The sequence below is a fragment of the Melanerpes formicivorus genome, unplaced genomic scaffold (genome assembly GCF_026170545.1).
Source record: "Melanerpes formicivorus ecotype bairdi unplaced genomic scaffold, bMelFor1.0.p_v2 SCAF_377, whole genome shotgun sequence".
Lineage (NCBI taxonomy): Eukaryota > Metazoa > Chordata > Aves > Piciformes > Picidae > Melanerpes > Melanerpes formicivorus.
The window spans coordinates 108,052-122,942 of record NW_027142729.1 but is presented as its reverse complement, the minus strand read 5'-3'; the positions used below and the strand labels follow the sequence as shown (position 1 = coordinate 122,942).

General features: G+C 57.5%; 1 protein-coding gene across 1 annotated transcript in view; it reads left to right on the top strand.

Annotated features, from left to right (window-relative positions):
• LOC137459595 (deleted in malignant brain tumors 1 protein-like) overlaps positions 1-14,439 on the top strand; it is a 30,218-nt gene extending 15,779 nt beyond the window's left edge. The window contains exons 9-15 of the mRNA XM_068170424.1: positions 2,848-2,863; positions 6,228-6,531; positions 6,710-7,057; positions 8,094-8,480; positions 9,833-10,162; positions 11,078-11,197; positions 11,301-14,439. Coding sequence (XP_068026525.1) covers positions 2,848-2,863; positions 6,228-6,531; positions 6,710-7,057; positions 8,094-8,480; positions 9,833-10,162; positions 11,078-11,197; positions 11,301-11,353 — 1,558 coding nt within the window. The 3' untranslated portion in view covers positions 11,354-14,439. The remainder of the gene's footprint in view (positions 1-2,847; positions 2,864-6,227; positions 6,532-6,709; positions 7,058-8,093; positions 8,481-9,832; positions 10,163-11,077; positions 11,198-11,300) is intronic.
• The last annotated feature ends 452 nt before the right edge of the window (positions 14,440-14,891 follow it).

Genomic DNA, 14,891 nt, shown 5'->3' with positions numbered 1-14,891 from the left:
TGGCTCTGAGCCTTTGTAGCCACAACTCCAGAAACTAAGAGGATGTCCATGCGTCTCACCTGGAACTCTTTGCCACAAGCACCAGGTTGGACCATTGCCACTTGCAGCCACATACAGAACGTTCTTGATGACTGGACCAGTTTGGACAAGTCCCAGACCCACTGCTTGAACTACCTCTTGTTTTATCTGGTCAAAGGATGCTTGTTGCTCAGGACCCCACTGGAAACTGTTTCTCTTTCAAGTCACATCATACAGAGGTTTCACAATCTGACTGTATCCAGCAATGTGCAGTCTCCAAAATCCCACTGTGCCTAAGAAACATAGAGTTTCCTTCTTATTGATGGGATTTGCCATGGTAGACACTTTATCACATCGACTGAAGTATGACGACGACCATCCTGCTACCGCACTCCCAGAAACTGGATCTCTCTGGCAGGGCTTTTCACCTTGTCTCAATGGCCAAGTCAGTTTTCAAGAGAATGTCAATGATTTTGTTACCTTTCTCAAAGACTTCTTCAGCAGTTTTACCCCAGATGATGATATCATCGATGAACTGAATGTGTTCAGGAGCTCCACCTTTCTCCAAAGCATCATAGATGCCATGACAGATGGTTGAACTGTGAATCCAGCCCTGGGGCACACGATTAAAGGTGTACTGGATGCCCCTCCAGGTAAAGGCAAACTGAGGCCTGCATTCCTCTGCTATGGTAGCATCAAGAATAGTGTGGCCAGCAGAAGCAGGGAAGTCATTGTGCCCCTGCACTCTGCACTGGTTAGGCCACACCTTGAGTACTGTGTCCAGTTCTGGGCCCTATTCTGGTAAACTTCCTCGGCTGTCTCACCCCATACAATGATGTCATCAATGAACTGCAGATGCTCAGGGGCTCCACCTTTCTCTAAGGCAATCTGGATCACCTCATGGCAGATGGTTGAGCTATGGACCTAGCCCTGAGGCAACCAATTCCATTGGTACTGTAATCCCCTCCAGGTGAAAGCAAACTGTGGCCGGCATTGTTCTGCAATGGGGATGGAGAAAAAGGCATTAGCAATGTCAGTTGTGGCATACCACTTGGCTGCCTTCGATTCCAGCTCGTACTGGAGCTCCAGCATGTCCGGCACGGCAGTGCTGATCGGAGGACTCACTTCATTCAGGCCACGGTAGTCCACGGTCAGTCTCCATTCCCCATTTGCCTTCTGCACTGGCCATATCGGGCTGTTGAAGGGGGAATGAGCCTTGCTGATCAGCTTCTGGGTCTCCAGGCATCTAATCAGTTGGTGTATGGGGTGCAAAGAGTCTGTTGATCCTGGATTGCCTGAGATGTACTATGGGAGAGGCAATAGGTAACTTCAAATCCTGCACCTTATGGCTGCCCACTACAGAGGGCTCATCGGACAGCTCGGGTGTGGTGGACATCTGTTCTTTGCCTGCAGTCTCCACAGCTGCCACCCCAAATGCCCACTTGTGCCTCCTAGGGTCCTTGAAGCATCCCTCCCACAGAAAGTCACTGCCAAGAATGCAAAGTGCATCTGGACCAGTCACTATGTTGTGCTTTCCCCATTCATTCCCGGTCAGGCTTATCTCAGCCTGCAGTACAGTCAAGTCTTGTGAGCCCCCTGTGACTCCCTGAATGCTTATGGACTCAGCCCCTTTGCACCTCGATAGTATCAGGGTGCACTGGGCCCCTGTGTCCACCAGACCTCAGTACTTCAGGGCTTCTGAAGTGCCAGGCCATTTCACATACACATCCCAGTATACTCCAGAGGTTCCTTCCAACCCCTAACATGCTGGGATCCTGTGATCTGGGATCCTGTGGTCTGGGATCCTGAGATCTGTGAGCCTGTGGTCCTGGGATCTGGGATTCTGGGTTCTGTGAGCCTGTGATCTGTGATCCTGTGCTCCCAGGCTGGATGTCCATGGTGATGTTTTTCCCTCTGTCTCTCTGGGTCTGAGCTGCTCTTGCTCAGGGTCTTTCCTTTGGCCACTCACAGCTCCCCCAGCCCACACCTCAGACACTTCCTTGCCTGTACCACTGCCAGGGCTGCCAGCAGCAGGCAGAGCTGACTCAACAGGAAGTTCCTTCACAGAAATCTGATCTTTATGTTGAGCAGAGCTGAGAGTTTTGGCTGCCTCCCCAGGATCACCTCCCCAGCCCCTCTGGCTCTCAAATCATTGCCTTCTGGGGTCAGCCAGAGTGCCTCCCATGGGCTGAGGGACATCCCACAGCAAGGCCACGAGGAGAGCCCAAAGGGACTGTCCCAAGAGGCAGCAGCTACCCCCCAGGACCTGCCCTGGGACACCTCAATGAGTCTGAGCAGGAGTTATCCAATGAGTCAGGATCTCAGAGCAGAGCTTTGGCTCTGATCAGAGAGCCACAGCAGGGTGGAGGTTGGGAGGGACCTCTGGAGATCATCCAGTCCAACCCGCTGCCAGACCAGGGTCACCCAGGGCAGGTCACACAGGAAAATATCTGGGGTGGGGGTTGGAAGCTCTTCACAGAAGGAGACTCCACAACCCCTCAGGGCAGCCTGCTCCAGGCCTCCAGCACCCTCACACCAAGGAGTTTTCCCCTCCTGTTCAGCTGGAACATCCTGGCTGCCAGTTTGGCCTGCCTCTGACACCACTCAGTAGAGTCTGGCCCCAACCTCTTGCCCCCCCACAGGCCCTTCAGCTCTCACTGATCATTGCTCAGCTGCCCTCTGGGGCTGCTCTGCTCTGGTCCAGGCTCTCAGCCCCAGGGCTCTCAGCCTTTGCTCCTCACAGAGATGCTCCAGGCCCTTCAGCATCATCCTCATGGCCACCACTGGACTCTCTCCAAGCAGCTCCCAGTCCCTCTTGAACTGGGGGAGCCCAGACCTGGCCCCAGTCCTCCAGCTGTGGTCTCCCCAGGGCAGAGCAGAGGAGCAGCAGAACCTCCCTTTCCCTGCTGCCCACACTCCTCTGGATGCCCCCCTGAGCACCTTTAGCCTTCTTGGCCACCCGGGCACCTTGCTGGCTTGTGGGGACCTGGGGGCCCCCAGGTCCTTCTCCATGGAGCTGCTTCCTAGCAGGTCCCCTCTCATCCATCATGATTCATGAGGTTGCTCTCCCCTGGCCCTGGTGGAACTCCATGAGGTTCTCCTTTGCCCACCTCTGCAGCCTCTCCAGGCCACTCTGGATGGCAGCACAGCCCTGAGGGTTGGCAGCCACTGCTCCCAGCTTGGGCCCCAGCACCCAGCTGGCTGAGGCTCCCCTCTGCCCCTTCCCCCAGGCTGTTGCTGAAGACTTTGAACAAGGCTGAGGACATTCTGACTCCTGGAGACCATCAGCCCTGGCAGCAGCTCCATTCAGAGGGCAAAAGCCCCAAGGGAACATCAGGGAGGAGGATCCAGGGGGAGGGCTGAGCCCCAGGCAAACACAGGGGAGGGCACAAAGCTGCTCCCAGCACCCACAGCTCCCAGCTCAGCCTGCACTGAGCTCTGGGGTGATCTCCCCATCCTGGGATGGACATGGAGGGCTGGGGACCTCCTCTGCTGTCCCTGCACAGCCACCTGCCTGCAGGGCTCCTGCTCTGCCTGCTATGGCTCTGTGGTGAGTGGCTCTGGCAGGGGGCAGGGAGCAGCTGAGGGGGGGGAAGGGGCTTGGGGGTCTCCGGGAGGGGTGGGGGCTGGGCTGGCAAAGCTTCCTTGTAGCCTGCAGGGTTGGAAAGGGAAGGAAGGATCTGGGGTGGGAGGAAAGGAGATCTCCTCAGCTGAGCAACTAACGAGGCTCCCCCAGCCCCCAGCCTGCTCCCCTTGCACAGAGAGGTTGGGAAAGGCTTGGAGCCTGCCCAGACAGGGCCAGCCTGACCCAGGAGCTGCTCTGTTTGCTTTGCCCTCCCCCCCCTGGGGCCAGCAAAGGACACAAAGTCCTCTTCTGCCTGGCCCAAACAGGAGCTCCATGCTCTGCAAGCCTAGAAGCTTCCCAGGAGGTGACCCCCAAGGTGCTCCTCAGGTTCTGGTCCCACCTCTGCCTGGCTTGGTTTGGGATCTCCTGCTCCAGGAGGTGATGGAACCTCTGCCCAGACTGCAGCCCTGGTGTCCCACACAGGCTTGGACACCCCAACCTTGTGGCCATGGGGGTAGAAGATCTCTTATCTCCTTGCTTGATGGAACCTCTCTTATCTCCATGGCTTGGTGGAACCTCTCTTATCTCCCTTGCTGTGGTTTCCATTCACCAGGAACAGGTGGGGAGGGGTTGGAAGGGACTCTGAGGACCCTCCAGCTCCAACACCCTGCCATGGGCAGGGACACCCCCCACCAGCCCAGGGTGCTCCAGGCCTCATCCAGCCTGGTCCTGGACACCTCCAGGGAGGGGACAGCTACAGTCTCACCCTGGGCAGCCTTTTCCAGTCCCTCCCCAGCCTCACAGAGAAGAATTTCTTCCTTCCACCTGATCTCAGCCTCCCTCTTTCAGATGGGATCCATTGGACCTTGTCCTACCACTCCCTGACCACAGCTCCTCACCATCGGCCCTCTAACTCCCCCTGAAAGGACACCAGAAGGTCTCCCTGGAGACCCCAACCCTCCAGCCTGGCCTCCCAGCCCCTCTCAGCATGGCTCTGCCCCAATAGGTCCCTCCCAGAGCTGTGCTGAGGGCTCCAGAGCTGCCCCAGCACTGCAGAGAGGAACCATAGCTCCAGGTGGGGGTCTCATGACTCCAGGCAGAGATCTCACAGCTCCAGGTGGGGCTCTCACAGCTTCCAGCTCCCTCAGTTGCCCCTCCCCAGCCCTGTTCTCCAGCCCCTCCCCCAGATCTGTTGCCCTTCTCTGGCCCTGCTCCAGCTCCTCAATGTCCTTCTGGGGCTCAGGAGCCCAAACCTGCACTGCTGGCTCAGCTCCAGCTGCTGGCACCCAGCACCCCCAGGGCCTTTGCTGCTGGGCCCTTTCCAGCCCCTCTGCCCCCAGCCTGGAGCCTTCCTGGGGTTGTTGTGCCCCAAGGGCAGGACTCAGCCCTTGGCCTTGGTGAGCCTCAGCCCAGGGACCTCATCCTATGGCTCCAGCCTGGCCAGGTCCCTCTGCAGAGCCTCCAACCCTCCAGCAGATCAGCTCCCACCCAGCTGGGTGCCCTCTGCAAACTCCCCGAGGGAGCCACAATGCCCTCATCCAGCTCAGTGATGCAGGTGCTGAGCAGAACTGGCCCCAGCCCTGAGCCCTGGGGGCCACCACTGCTGCTCTAACTCCAGCCCCCACCACTCCTTGGGCCCAGGAGGGACCAAGCAGCCTGCAAGGGTCCCTCCACCTCCCAGGGCAGGCAAGAAGGGGCTTGTGAGCTGCACACTTGAGCCAGCCCGGAGCTGCCTGCCAGGTGCCACCTCCCAGCTGCTGCCTCTCCCAGCTTCCTCACCGGGTCCTTCCCATCCCTGCTGCCCCCTGCCAGCCTCCCAGTGCCACCTGGAACCCTTTTGTGGGGGGAGGGGAAGAGGAGGAGGGCAACCTGAACACACAACTCCTGCATCCTCTTCGTGCTTGCAGTTGTGCAGCCCCCAGCCCTTGTGTGGGCAGAGCCCGAAGCTGCTCTCCTGGCCGCTGCACTCCACCTCGTCCAGCCAGATGGGCTTCCCCTCAAGCCACCACAATGGGCAGGAGCTGCAACCAGCTGATGCCAGAGAGATTGTTGCCAAAGGGCTGCAGGGCCAGGAGCAGGGCCAATGGCTTCAGAGTAGAGCAGAGCAGATGGAGATTGGATGTGAGGAACAAGTTCTGCAGCAGGAGGCTGCTGTTACTCTGGAGCAGGTTGCCCAGGGAAGTGGTTGAGGCTTTACCCCTGGAGCTATTCCAGGTGAGGCTGCACAGGGCTGTGGGCAACCTGATCTGGTGGAGGATGTCCCTGCTGAGTGCAGAGGGTTGGACTGCATGAGCTCTGGAGGTTCCTTCCAACCCAACTCAACCCAACCCAACCCATTCTGACTTGCAGAAGTCCCTGCAGGGCTTTGGAGTAGATGACCTTGACAGGTTCCTTCCAACCCATTTCAACCCAATCCAACCCAACTCAACCCAAATGAACCCAAACCCACAACAGGGCTCTGGGCAACCTGTCCTAGTGGAGGATGTCCCTGCCGAGTGCTGAGGACTGGATGACCTTTGGAGGTCCCTTCTGGCCCATACTCTTCTCTGATTCTCTGATCCTATGGTGGGATCTCTTTGTGCTCTCCACAGAGCCCTCCAGCCACCTCCCCACCACTGCCATCCCCGCTGGCAGCCCAGCAGAGCTGCGCTTGGTCAATGGCCCCAGTGGCTGTTCCGGCAGGGTGGAAGTGCTGCATGACCACCAGTGGGGAACCATCTGTGACGATGATTGGAGCTTCCCTGAGGCCATGGTAGTCTGCAGGCAGCTGGGCTGTGGGGCAGCCCTCTCGTCCTATGGAGGAGCTCACTTTGGCCAAGGCTCAGGCCCCATCTGGTTGGACAACATCCAGTGCAGAGGGGATGAAGCTGCCCTGTCCCAGTGCCCAGCCAGGCCTTGGGGGGTCCACAACTGTGACCATGGAGAAGATGCCAGCGTGGTCTGCACAGGTGAGGGGCACAGCAGGAGAGCAGCAGAGGATGCTCTGCTCTGGGGCTCTGTGCTGGAATCCAAGGGCTGGGCAGCAGATGCCTGGGTGGGAGCCTCTGACTGCCCCTGGGAGACGACCTCCTCTGACTCCCCTCTTGGAGGAGACCTCCTCTGACCTCTCCTTGTGTCCCATGCCAGGGGAAGGTTCCACCATGGACAGTGTTCCCCAGGCGCCGCTGCAGCTGCGGCTGGAGGCCGGCCCCGGGCGGTGCGCAGGGCGCCTGGAGCTGCTGCGCTACCGACAGTGGGGAACAGTCTGTGACCGCAGCTGGAGCCTGGCTGAGGCTACTGTGGTCTGCAGGCAGCTCGGCTGTGGCACAGCTCTGTCAGCCCCGGGCTCGGCTGCCTTCGGGCCAGGCTCTGGCCGCATCTGGTTGGATGAGGTCAACTGCACAGGGAGGGAAGGGTCCCTGTCCCAGTGCCAGAGCAGGGCCTGGAGAGCCAACAGCTGTGACCACCAAGGAGATGTTGGTGTAGTCTGCTCAGGTGAGAGGTTGGGGGCTGCAGGGGCATCTCAGAATGGAGGTTGAAGGCTGCAGGGGCAGCTCAGGGGGGATGTTGGGGGCTGAAGGGGCATCTCAGGGAGGAGGTTGAGGGCTGCAGGGGCAGCTGAGTCATGCCCCAGGTAACCAGGGCTGAGTGTGGTGCTGAGGGGGGGTGGTGCTGTGGAGTGTGCTGCTGAGTGCAGTGGTACTGAGGGGGTGGTGCTGAGGGGCTGGTGCTGAGGGGGGTGGTGTTGAGGGAGTGGTACTGAGGGGGGTGGTGTTGAGGAAGTGGTACTGAGGGGGTGGTGCTGAGGGGTATGGGGTGCTCATGGCGGCTCAGCAGTGGTGGTGGCCTTGGGAGCTCCAAGCAAGGGTTTGGCCTTGAGGACCTCAAAGGTCTCCTCCAGCCTCAGCAGCTCCATGGTTCTGTGACTTTTCCCCACCCTAAAACCCACTCAGGAGCAGGGGCTGAGAGCCTCCATGGCTGATGCTCTGCCCTGCAGTGCATCAGCTGGGACCCTAGGGAGCTGCTCAGGATGGTTTGGAGCAGGAAGACCAAAGCCTGCTCCTACCTCTCCCTCTTCTGGTGGCTCTTAGCTGCTCAAATACTCAAATGGGGGATGCCTCCAGCCCCCTCCCATGGGCACTGCTGACCTCAAGACCCCTCCCATAATCAGTAGTGACCCCAGCAGCACCACCACAGTGATGTTTGACCCCAGATCCCTGCCACAGTCAATGTTGATCTTGACACCCTCCCAGAATCACTGTTGACCCCAGACCCCTTCCATAGTCACTGTTGACTCCAAGACCCCTTCCATAGTCAATGTTGACCCCAGACCCCTCCCCCTGCCCTCACTGCCCCCACCCCCCTCTCCAGTCTCCATGCACCCTGCTCTGGAGATATGTCCCTTCCTTAGCCCCGCTCTGAGAAGCCAGCCCCAAGCGAGCCCTGTCCTTGGAGCCCCTTCCCTGGGGGCCAGCTGGAGGCTGCAGGAGCAGGAGCACCTTCTGACCTTCTTGCCCCTTGTCAAGCCCAGCTGGAGCCCAGGAGTGGCCACCAGGCTTGACTGTGGCCCTCAGTCCGGCCACTCCAGCCGCAGGCAGCCTGGAGCAGCCCTCCCTGCGCCTGGCCAATGGGTCCAACAGCTGCCTGGGGAGGGTGGAAATCCTCCACAACCACCAGTGGGGCACTGTGTGCGACGACACCTGGGACCTGCAGGACGCCCGAGTGGTGTGCAGGCAGCTGGGCTGCGGAGAGGCTCTCTCGGCACCAGGCTCAGCTCGGTACGGCCCCGGCTCCGACCCCATCTGGCTGGACAATGTCCACTGCGCCGGTACCGAGGCCACCCTTGGCCAGTGCCAGCTGAGCCACTGGGGAGAGCACAACTGCGGCCACGAGGAGGACGCTGGAGTCATCTGCTCAGGTGACAGCACCGAGGGGCTTGGGGTCCATCCCAGCTGGGGGTCTGAGGGGGGTGGGGGGTGGTGCTCTGCTCAGTTGCAGCCTGGGATAGGGCAAGGGGAAAGGGATGGAAATCACAGCACAGGAGGTTCCACCTCAGCATGAGGAGGAACTTCTGCATTGGGAGGGTTCCAGAGCCCTGGAGCAGGCTGCCCAGAGAGGTTATGGAGTCTCCTTCCCTGGAGCCTTTCCATCCCTGTCTGGATGTGTTCCTGTGTGACCTGTGCTGGGTTCTCTGCTCCTGCTCTGGCAGGGGGCTTGGACTGGAAGATCTCCAGAGGTCCCTTCCAACCCCTAACCTTCTGGGATCTGGGATCCTGGGATCTGGGATCTTCTGATCCTGTAAGCTGTGATTTGTGATCCTGTGATCCGTGGTTCTGTGCTCCTGTGATTAGTGACCCTAGGATCCTGGGATCTTTGATCCTGTGATCTGTAATCCTGTGATCTGTGACCCTGTGATCTATGATCCTGAGCAAAGCTGGCAGCAGGCCTCAGGAGCTTGGTTGAGGACCAGCTCCTTGGTGGCAGTAGCCTGGTATGGGCAAAGCCTTGCTTAAAAAAACCCTAACAAAACAGCTCCAAAATAGAATCACAGAACTGGTTTGGGTGGAGATGATGAAGATCATGGAAGTCCAACCAGCAGCCCAACACCTCCATGGCCACAGAGCCATGGCCCCAAGTGGCCACAGCTGTCCTGGACACCTCCAGGGGTGGGGACTCCATCCCTGCTCCAATCCCTGACCTCTCTGCAGTGAAGAACTTCTTCCTCGTCTCCAACCTAACTCTCCCCTGGTCAGCCTGAGGCCATTTCCTCTCCTCCTGGCCCTTGTTCCTTGGGAGCAGAGCCCAACCCCCACTTCACTCCCACCTCCTCTCAGGGAGCTGTAGAGAGCAACAAGGTCTCTCTCAGCCTCCTCTTCTCCAGCCTAAACCACCCCCAGTTCCCTCAGCTGCTCTTCCCCAGCCCTGTTCTCCAGACCCTTCCCCAGCTTGGTTGACCTCCCCTGGAACTGCTCCACCTCCTCAATGTCCTTTTTGGGCTGAGGGCCCCAAATCTGAACACCCTTCCTGGACACAGCAGCCCAGTGGCACAAGGGAGGTTGCTGTGGGGCCTCCATGATCCCCACCCCACAGAGGTTGGAGTAAGGCAGCCCAGGCAGCTCATGCCACACCTGCTGGCGCCTGGTCTCCAGCAGGGCACCAGAAGGAGATGCCCAGGAGCAAGTCAGAAGTTCACATCACCAAGTGAGAAGTTCTCATCCCCACCTGGGCCCAGAGGTGCCAACCTCACCCTCTTGTGGTCTTCCCCCCTAGGCCCAAACCCCTTCCAGCTGCGAATCAGAGATGGTCCTCACCCCTGTGCAGGGCAGGTGGAAGTCCTCTACAACAGCTCTTGGCACAGGGTCTGTGGCAGCAGCTGGACCTTGCTGGAAGCTGAGGTGGTCTGCAGGCAGCTGGGCTGTGGACCTGCCCAGTCTGCACCAGTTGGAGCCCAGCTGAGCCCCGGGGATGGCCACACCTTGCTGAAGGGGTTGAGCTGCCAAGGGTCTGAGATGTTCCTCCTGGAGTGCCAGCAGAAGGACATTGGTGCAGGGCCATGCAGCCAGGGCTTGGCAGCTGCTGTGGTGTGCATGGAGAAGGAAGGTGAGTGCTGAAGGGGGGTCCTTTCTTGGCCTCTGTCTGCACTGTGGACCTCTCCTTGCAGAGGTGGTGAGGTCCTCTCTCCATCCTGCTCTTGGCCTCCTGCCAGGCTGGAGAAGCATGGCCAGAAAAGCCTTCTGCTGGGAGGGGTCAGCTGGGCAGGGGAGAGGCCCTGGAGGCCATGGCTGGAAGGCAGAGGCTTGGGAGCTGCTGGGGGAAGCTTGGTGGCATTGGGTTGCTGTTTGGACTTGGTGCACTTGATCCAAATGTTGAGGCTGGAAGAGACCTTCAAGCTCATGGAGGCCAAACTGCTCTGCTGGAGCTCTCAATCCCTCCCCTGCTGCTCAGCCTCCTCTTGGACGTTCTTGCCCAACCTTGATGATTCCATGAGCTCAGAGGGCATGGAAATGCCTGGGTGCCCAGTGGGCATCCTCCCAGGTTGGAGATGTTCCAAAGCTGCCACTCCTGCACCCAGCCCCCAGCAAGGCAGTAATGGAGAAGCTTTCAAGTCCCCTCAGCCTCTTCCCACCATGGAATTAGTTTGGCTGGGGAAGCCCTCTGAGGCCATCCAACCACCACCCCCAGGCCACCAAACCCTATCCCCAGGTGCCATGAAGCCCTCTGAGGTCATCCAATCAACAACCCCAGGCTACCATGGCCACCAGACCCTGTCCTCATGTGCCACCTCCACAGGTTTCTTGACCACCTTGAGTGTGGTGCAGAGTCATGGAATTGATAGTCAGGGTTGGAAGGGACCTCAAAGATCATCCCCAAGGATCATCAACTCCCCTGTCATGGGCAGGGACACCTCCCACCAGCCCATGTTGCTCAGAGCCACATCCAGAGCCTGGCCTGAAGGGAAGGGGAAGAGGCTGAGGCCACCCAACCAACCTCCTTTGGGTTTCCCTCTCCCTGCAGACCCCACGGATTCCTACTCAGTGCTCTCAGGTCTGCTTGGCCTCGGGGCAGCCCTCTGTGGGACCCTCCTAGTGCTGTACCTGTGGCTGAGGTGCAGGAGACAGCCTGAACCCTCCTCAGGTAAGGGCAGGACCAGGGCAGGAGGTGCATCTGGGCCTGCTGGTGGAGCCCAGCTGGGAGCTGGGAACTCCAGGCAGCACCACTCTGCTCCTTCACTCTGCAGCCAAGGCACTGATGAAGCAGACAGAGGACACCTGGACATCACCTGAGGCTTAGGTGTCGAAGGCAAAGCTCCCTCAGGACCCCAGAAGACCTCCTGTGGTGGAGCCAGCAGAGTAGAGCAGCCACTGGGATGGGCAGGAGGCATCTGCAGGCTCCAGTCCTGTGTGTCCCACAGCCCTCAGCTCCCTGCACCTTCTGGACCCAGGGAGCTTCCTCACTGTGGGGAATTCTGATGAATCTGTGGACCTTCTCCAGAGCTCTGGTGAGGAGCTCACTATTGAAAACCTCTCTCTGTTCCCAGGAGAGTCTGGAAAGTTCCTGGACTGAACGTTTAAGGATGAGAAACCATGAGAGAGGAGCCACCTGTGCTAGCTTAACAGCTATGGCAATGCTGTCACCAGCCAGTGAGACTCTTGAGAGAAGCTTGTTAACCAATCCCATGCAGCCACACTAACAACACACAGACAGATGTGAGCTGCTTGCTGGAACAATCAGAACCTTTTGTCTCTCTCTGTACTCTGCTTGTCTATACTTTGGTCGCTCTCACCCTCGCTCTATCCCTATGCAATGACACCTCACTGCCTTCCCTCCATGGAAGTCATCAAGCCTGGCCTTGAACACCTCCAGGGAAGAGATTCCACAACCTCCCTTGTGGGACCTTGTGGTGAAGAGGTTATTAAATTTATACATATGAATTATGAATTATGAAAATAGTATTTTTATTAATTATCAAACTATTAATAACTGATGAATCACCAACTTATATACATGTTCTAGTGCACGTTCGTGAAATAGATTCCACAACTGGCTTAGTGTTATGATTATAACTTAATTGAACTATCTATAAACTCTTTCTATATTTATATAACGAAGGGTGCAGTTCCGCCGCTTGGCCACTAGATGGAGACTCGGCGGGATGAGGGCGGCTTCTGGCTATACACAGCAATATTACAATCTTTCTACGCGTCAGCGCTTACTCTGCTAGGCGCGGATACTTTGAACTGAGTGCTAGTGGATGGAAAGCACGTGAACGATATTCAATTCCCTTCAGACAACAGGGGTCGGTCCTGGTCGGGGTCGGTCCGTGGGATCGGCCCTCAGAAGTCGGCTCGCACGGCAGGGCAGGACGACGGTGGCCAGTAGGTGGGCTCGAACGACGGAAGCAGGCGAAGCTACGGGGGTCAGCCCAACCATGGCGGTTCTCAGGACTGATGCAAAGAGCCTCGATGAGAGAATGCGGCTGCGTTAGGCGGCGGATTCTCTTTACCGAGCTTAAAGGAGCAACAGGACTCTCGTAGTGGTCCCGGGTTCAGTGCAGTATAGGCACGAACAATGCTTTAATCTTTCCTGGGATTCACAGGGCTCAGAGCAGCACTCGGCGGCTCCTCAGAGCGGCACTCGGCGGCTCCTCTCCCGCTGCAGCGGGGCTAGACATACGTGGACTCGGTATGGATCAAGTCCCTTCTCCCCGGCAACTGGGCAGATCTTACCCGCGGGGGTTGGTCCAGTCCTCCGGTGGCACGATGGGCTCTTCCGATCGGCACAACTGGTTGTAGCAATGCTGAGCTCCTCAGGCTCAGCGAAGGTCCTCCCTCTAGGCTTCTTAACGATGCAGACGCTTCCAGTATGCGTGCATGTATAATAGAAGCTAACAACAATAAGCTCAATGGCAAAGGCTGCAGCTCGAGAGTTACTCTGTCGAGCAAGCACAGAGACAAAGTGAACGAGGGGGCAACGTGTTCACCAACTGGGGTGATACTTATAGATTCCTCAAGGCTGGGCTTGACCAATGGGCACTCTCATAAGCAACTGGCTTCAGCCTATAGAAAGCGTGAAGCGAGAATTATGCCCATACTTGGTGTCAGCACGAGCGCTGCATGCGCTGGGTGCGTGCAAGCCTGGCTAATGCCTTGGCTTTTGTCTTCCTCCAGGAGGAGGGGGAACTTGTCCACATGCTGGGACAAGATTCAGTATCTGGGCATAATGTGCCTTCACCACAGACCTGAAGGGTTCTCAGCCTCCTGCTGGCACCTGAGCCTCGACCCTGCCCCATGGCATGGGGAGGTTGGACGTGGATGGTCTCTTAGATCCCTTCCAACCCACACTGATTCCTGCTGCCTGCTCCTGGTCCTCTCAGACTTGCCTGGCTCCAGGGCTGCATCAAAGGCCCAGGGCTGCCTCTGGCCACCTCAGAAGAGGGGAAGCAGGAGCCTGGCCCTAGCCTTGTGCAATAAAAGACACAAAGCCTGGGAGAGGCAGCCAGGAGACATGGGCTGCCTGTGGAAGGTTGGAGCCTACTGATCCAGTTGGAGCCTACTGTGGCTTTCTTATCAGGATCTTCAGGAAGCTGCTTCTCAGAGCAAGATGTGCTATAGTACTTTATACAAGAGGCTGCCACTGTTGTGTGTATTTACAAACTTGCTATGTATTCGTGGTTCTTTGGGGGTGAGGGGCTGGGAAAGAGTCTTTCTGCCTGAGGCCCAGTCTCTTAAGATGTTGCAAAACTCAAACTGTTTCAGTTATTCCACATCCACACTGCTAATGCAACTTGTTAACACGACTTCTGATTCAGTAACTTTCTTTGCCACCTTCCTTTGGGTAAGTAGAAAAAAAAAAGGGCAGTTGTGTTTTGTCGAACTTAATGAAGACATTAGGCTGCTTGAGGCACTGGCACAGGTTGCCCGGGGAGGTGGTGGAAGCCTCATGCCTGGAGGCTTTGAAGGCCAGGCTGGATGTGGCTGTGAGCAACCTGCTGTAGTGTGAGATGTCCCTGCCCATGGCAGGGGGTTGGAACTGGCTGATCCTTGAGGTCCCTTCCAACCCTGACAATCCATGATTCTATGATCTGATGCCAGAACCACGATTGCTGTGCTTGGATTCACAGCATCTTTGGAAACCTTCCCAGCAGGATGTTTTGTGAAGCACGGTGCTGAGGGGTTCCTGGGGCCCTGATTTAGTCAAGGAAAGGATCTGGATGTGGCTGTGAGCAACTTGCTGTAGTGTGAGGTGTCCTTGCCCATGGCAAGGGGGGTTGCAACTGGCTGATCCCTGAGGTCCTTTCCAACCCTGACAATTCTCTGATTCTATGACTTATCTTTTAATTCTTCAGTTAGGTCTGGCTTGATGGGTCTCTGTGCAACCTGATCTAGTTGGGGATTCCCTGCTTACTGCAGGGGATCTTGGACTGGATGACCTCTAGAGAGAGAAGCTCTGTCCCTAGAGGTTTTGAAGGCCAGGCTGGATGTGGCTGTAAGCAACCTGCTGTTGTAGTGTGAGGTGTCCCTGGCCATGGCAGGGGGGTTGGAGCTGGCTGATCCTTGAGGTCCCTTCCAACCCTGATGATTCTGTGAAGTTTCACTGCTCTCGTTAGGAGCAGCTCCATCCTTCTCTAGATCTTCCCACCTGTGTATTGCACGTGTGCTTGCTTGGATACTGTGTTCATTTGATCTCTCTGTGATTCGATTTAGCAAGCTGCAGTAATACATCAAGCTCTGAGTTTGGTCTGTGGAGCACACTGGATCAGAGATTGCTGCTTTGAATGGTAAAGGGCTCAGAGAGTAGTTAAGATCCCTCCAGGGGGGGTAAACACTCT